The sequence below is a fragment of the Pelophylax lessonae genome, assembly GCF_965119305.1.
Source record: "Pelophylax lessonae genome assembly, chromosome: 1".
In the NCBI taxonomy this organism is placed as follows: domain Eukaryota; kingdom Metazoa; phylum Chordata; class Amphibia; order Anura; family Ranidae; genus Pelophylax; species Pelophylax lessonae.
The window spans coordinates 714,022,198-714,028,197 of NC_138768.1; the positions used below are offsets into that span (position 1 = coordinate 714,022,198).

Below are 6,000 nucleotides of genomic sequence, written 5' to 3' on the forward strand. Positions count from 1 at the left end.
CGGCGTTAGGCAGTCGGCAAGTGGTTAAGGTGCCCATCTAATAGTTTTTTGAAACTATCGATGCTCCCTGCAGATATGACTGCTTGTAGAAGAGAATTCCACATCCTTACTGCTCTGACAGGAAAGAACCCCCTACGTACTTTAAGTTAAACCGTTTTTCCTCTAGTTTTAGTGAGTGGCCCAGTGTCTTATTGTATTCCCTTTCTCTGAATAGTTTGTTCCTTATGCTAGGGTCGCCAGTACAGTATTTGTACATTGATATTATATCCCCTCTCAATCGTCTCTTCTCCAGAGAGAATAAAGTGACAGGAGTCACTTTGGGCATGGGGGTTGTGGACCCCAAATTCCTTGGGGTTGGGAGGCACTATGTCCAGCCTTGTGTGGCTTTATGTTTAAGTCACCCTGCATCTTTTATGGATGCAGGGTGACCGGGAGGGTGGTGTACACTGAGAATATGGTTTGGACTATTTCAAATGGGACAGTATATGCATTACCCATATCTCTCAGGAAATATGGAGATCTACCTTATTCCTGTAAACTGTAAGGCACAGGAAGTGCACTCCTAATATGGTCATTCCAGGAAGTCCAATGAGGAGACGGACTGTCTGAGGTGGCTCTCCATTCACCTATTGTCGGGTGTGCTAATGAACTTGCCTGCTGTCTGCTAAGAGATGTATTGACACTCAGAGTAATGTGTATTGAGGGCTCGTTAGGGAACCATTGTTCTGTGTCTGGCTATTGTGTACATTGATTACCCCCTGGGGGCTTCTGTCTCCTTGCACATGGCAGTCCTTCTGGTCAAGCTATCTGACCAATCACTGCTGACTCATTTTCAAGCCCTCATTTGCATGGCTGGAGAGGACCTTATGGGGAACTGCAGGTACTGTGCAATTGACCAATGGGAAAGCGGTTGTTGGGGGAAGGACGTTCCAAATTCCAAAGTGTGCTGTGTTCTTCCAATAAATGTTGTTCCTGTTCTACCCTCAACTCTGAGCTTTGTCGCTTTATTGGGAGGATTTATTGTATGCTGTTCCAGTTTGACTGCTAGGAGTGTAAACCCTTCATATGGTTTTTCCTATTCAGCTGTATGCAGCATTCATAAGGTTCCAGCTACACTGTTTGCATCATTCCTTGGTTTCCAGTTTGGGAGCTTGGTGTCCTGCAAGTAGCTGTGCCTGTAGCTCTGGAAGGGGAAGATCTCCTAAACGGTTTTAACCCTTTTGTGTCCGGGGTGCCGTTACAAATAAGTTCAGTGCTTGTAGTCTTTCCTCATAGCTGAGATCCTCCATTCCCCTAATTATTTTTGTTGCCCTTCTCTGGACTCTCTCCAGTTCCAGCACATCCTTCCTGAGGACCGGTGCCCAGAACTGGACAGCATACTCCAGATGTGGCCGGACCAGAGTCTTGTAGAGCGGGAGAATAATCCCTTTATTTCTGGAGTGAATCCCCTTTTTATACATCCCAGTATTCTGTTGGCTTTGCTTGCAGCGGCTTGGCATTGCATGCCACTTCCAAGCCTGTTGTCTACCAGTACCCCCAGGTCCTTTTCCATCTTATGGGCCATACACACCAAGATTTTCTGAAGACTTTTTCCTTTAAACTTACCAAAACCATATAATATGAGGTCAGACCTAAACACTTTCAATTTGTATGCAATCTGGCAGGCCCTTGCACTACATAGAAAAGGTAAATCTGAAGGAAATCTAACCACAAAAATTGGATAGTGTGTATCCAGCTTAAGGCTACGGCCGAAACGCGTTAGTATTTTACCATTTTTTCTATGTTGTACACTGCTGTCATGCTGAAAAAAAATGAAGGATCAATTATTTACACGCTACACTTCTCTCCAGTACATAGCAATAGTGACGAGCTCTGATGTGTTCCAACTAGTATCCCATCCCACGAATGAGCCCAAGAAGTGGTCATTTGTATGGTCCCAATCATTCCCCACCCCACAGCTGCACGTAAGGGATACGTAGACTTGCAGATGCAGGAAAGGCCTTGACCACAGATAATTGGCTTTGTACAGGTGACAGCCTCCTGGTGGGTCCACACGTGTGGGTTCAGATCCTCGTCCGAATCCGAACATGCCTGAGGTTGTCACTACAGTGGAGCTGCACCTCTACCAATAAACATGATCCAACCTCTGGTAGAGAGTAATGTACACAAGGCCACGGCACAATTTGAAGTATAACATGCAGTGGACTATGGAAAGAATTCTTTTCACACAATTACTGCCAGAATTCATCTGCGTTTCTCCACATTCGAGAACAGAGCAGTTTAATAATTCTTTATGAAGACGTTCCTCTGTATCAAACCTCCACATAGTAGTAGAGAAGCAAGGGAGCACAATATGAACATGCACAGATGTAATGAAATAAATGCACTTACTTGGGAACTGGGATCTTTACTCCTCTGAGCCGATAAAAAGGCGACGGCCATAAAATATTCACACCATTCTAAGTAATCTTCCCGCTTTTTGCACATTACATCCACTGATTGCCTATAAAGCAAAATTCAAATTGAAGAAGTGCAGTGAACCTTTAAAAAAAAAAATCAGCATGTAAACAACGTAAATATTGATAGCTGTCAATTCTATTCAGGTCAATTCTATTCCCAGGGTACCCTCTCCGTTACATCCCAGGACAATTGGAAAGAACACTAATGAACAGATTTCCATAATGTATGCAGGTGAGAATTCAAGATGAACCATGTTCAGAGATGGAGAGATTCATCATACATATGGAATGCACATAGCTCCGGGAACAATATACTAGGCTAGCCATACACTGTACAATCTCTATTAGAACTGCCACCAGCTACACTGATCAGTAGTAACATTATGAACACTAAAATGTAAATTGAACATTGATTAGGCCAATATTATGACATCTAAATGTCTAAGATGTATTAGACAGCCAGTAAACAGGTTATCCCTGAAGTTAATGTGCTGAAAGCAGAAAAAAAAAAAGGGCATCACAATTTTAGAAGCTGCCAGTCAGAAGCCATCCAAAAGTGGTGATGAGCAGTGGGGGAAGGATAACTGCAACCAACATCAGCTGGTTAGAAAGAACCAAAGAACCAGCACCAAAAAAAAAAAATTAAAGTTGAAGAACTTGAAAGCTAGACTTTTTTTTTTTTTTTTTATTTTTTTTTTTTTTTTTATTGCGGTCATCCATAAGTTGGACTGAATGGACTGGTATCTTTTCAACCTCACCAACTACAGGCATACCCCGTTTTAAGTACACTCACTTTATGTACACTTGCGAGTACGGACACGGCCTGGTCAGCTTGGCATGGCACTACTCCCAGTTTTTAACCTTGGCGTCTATGGGAAATCTTGGTCAGCTTGACATGGCGCTGCTCCCAAACCATAAGTGACAGGGATACCAAACTTAGGGAGCACCGAGAGGAGATCCAGGACTACAACATATCCTATTTGTGGCCAGCCAACTTGCCTAGGTAATCTATCATGTCATAGTCCTGGATCCCCTTAACATGCTCCCCAAGCTTGGTCTCCTTGTCACTTATGGTTTAAGAGCAGTGCCATGTCAAGCTGACCAAGATTTCCGATGGAGCTAGTGATTTTACATGCATTGAGAAATTAAAAAAGGTATTGCTTCACTTTAAGTACATTTTCGTTTTACATACATGCTCTGGTCCCATTGTGTACTTAAAAGTGGGGTATGCCTGTATGTAACAATTCGTTGTGCATAGGGCTACAAAGCAGCAGACCAGCTGTCCTATGTCCACAGCCAAAAGTGTGGGCATGTGAGCATTAGAATTGGACCACAGAGCAATAGAAGTTGGCCTGGTCTGATGAATCATGTGCATGGCTGGGTGAGTGTGCATTGATTATCTGGGGAAGAAGACAAGCTGGAGGAGGCAGGGTGATCTTATGGGCAATGTTCTGCTGGGAATCCTTGGGTCCTGCCATTATGTGGATGTTACTGGACACATACCACCTACCTAAACATCGCTGCTGAGTGCATGCTTTCATGGAAACAGTATTCCCTGATGGCAGAGGACTCATTCAGCAGGATAATGAACACTGCAAAAGAATGGTTGAAGGAACACAGCAATGAGTTTCAGGTGTTGATGTGGCCTCCAAATTCTCCAGATCTTAAGATAAAGCGGAGTTCCAACTAAAACTAAAAAAAATACATAAAAATTCCCCCGGGACAGTCAGTGCTAGTACATTCCACAATGGATAGTCTCTGATCTGTCCCGGGCTGCACTTACCTGCAAGAAGAAATACGTACCTTGAAAATGTATTGTGAAGCGCTGCCATCTCAGGTGTGGGCAGCTTGAAGCCAGCACGATCCTCTTCTGTGTCCTCTTCCGTCTTCTTTGGTCCCACGATGCACTGCACCGGCCCCACCGTCACTTCCGGGGCTGCAGCGTCATCCCTGCACAGCTTCTGGGCATGCCCAGAAGCTGTTTAGCAAGGTATGAAGGCGCCTGCACCGGAACTGACGTCGGGGCCGGTGCATTGATTCCTGGGAGTGATGACGTTCAGCTCCCAGGAATCATTGCAAGCCAGGAAGTGACGACTCGCCGTGGCCACCGAGGGAGGAAGAGGAAGTAAGGCAAGTATATTATCTTCTAAACAAGGGAAGTAAAAAAAAAAAAAATTGCGATTATCCATTTGTTTTTCAGGTGACCCGGAGCAGGAAGATGGACGGAAGTTATATTTTAGGGTGGAACTCCACTTTAAAGTGATTGTAAAGTACTGTTATTTAAAAATATATATATCATACTTACCTGCTCTGTGCAGGTGGTTTTACACAGAGCAGCCCGGATCCTCCTCTTCTCTGGTCCCACTTTGGCTCCTCCTCCTGTGTGAGTTCCCCCACAGCAAGCAGTTTGCTATGGGGACACCAGAGCCAAGTCACATCTCCCTCAGACATGGAGCCAGGACTCGGCCCCTTCTCTCTCCTGATTGGCTGACTGACTTTGACAGCAGCAGGAGCCAATTGCGCCCCGCTGTTGTCTCAGCCAATGAGGAGGAGAGTTCTGGGCATACAAGAACCTCCTGCAACATGGCTGGATAAAGACAGGCTGAAGTGGACTGCTGCACACAGAAGGTTTATTTTATCGTAATGCATTAAGATTTAAAAAAAAAAAAAAAAAAATCTGCCTTTACAATCCCTTTAATTGAGCATCTGTGGGATGTGTTGGAAAATGAAGCCTGATCCATGGAGGCCCCACCTGGCAACCTTAGAGGACAAACAGGATCTGCTAGTGACAGCTTAGTGCCACACACCGTCAGAGGTCCAGTCTCCATGGAACAGGGATGTTTTGGTGGCAAAAGTAGGACCAGTCAATATTAGTTGGATGGTCATAATGTTATGGCTGATCAGATAGTAAGTGATTGCACTCACTGTTTAGGCGTGTCCTCATAGGACAGAGCTAGGATAAAGTTACAATCAGATCGTATGGTGCATGTCCATCATTACATGGAGTCTGGTCACGGTGTCTAATCTATCGATATCCATGCAGTGATGGCTGATCCTGTGATCACACCGAGGAGATCAGGGAGGTAGAAGAGAAGTCTGATCGCATGGTACACGAGGGAAAGAGACACGCCTACCACACCCTCCACCCAGAGCCGTACACCCAGGACAAGCGGTGTACACCGTGTATCGGTATGTATAGGCCGCCCCTGTGCACTCAGTAGAATAGATTACCCGGGGCTGGGGGTTGCTGTCTCCTCGCTCATCCTATACACAGCTCACTCCAACTTCCCACACCGCCCTTCTCTTCTACGTTCACCTTCCTGGACTCTGGTTGGTTAAACGATTGAGGGGCGGGGCGATGTCATCGTCATGTGATTGTTTAAGGTAACCAGTCAGGGGGCGGAGTCGGGTGATTGGAGCTCACTAGCTCAGTTTAGCTGAGAGATTACCGGGAGGGAGAGGGTTTAGGTGCATCCTGAGGGTAGGTGGGAGTGCTGGAAGCAGCAGTAGTGGTGAGTAGGGTGAGGCTTGGTGTTCAGGA

At 45.5% G+C, this 6,000-nt stretch overlaps 1 protein-coding gene across 2 annotated transcripts in view; it reads right to left on the reverse strand.

The window, feature by feature from the left end:
* DCTD (dCMP deaminase) overlaps nucleotides 1–5,753 on the reverse strand; it is a 67,816-nt gene extending 62,063 nt beyond the window's left edge. For both annotated transcript variants that reach the window (XM_082269985.1, XM_082269984.1), the window contains exons 1-2: nucleotides 5,691–5,753; nucleotides 2,392–2,503 (exon numbers count right to left, since the gene is read on the reverse strand). In XM_082269985.1, the coding sequence (XP_082126111.1) occupies nucleotides 2,392–2,503; nucleotides 5,691–5,722 (144 nt within the window). In that variant the 5' untranslated portion in view covers nucleotides 5,723–5,753. The remainder of the gene's footprint in view (nucleotides 1–2,391; nucleotides 2,504–5,690) is intronic.
* Nucleotides 5,754–6,000: the final 247 nt, after the last annotated feature.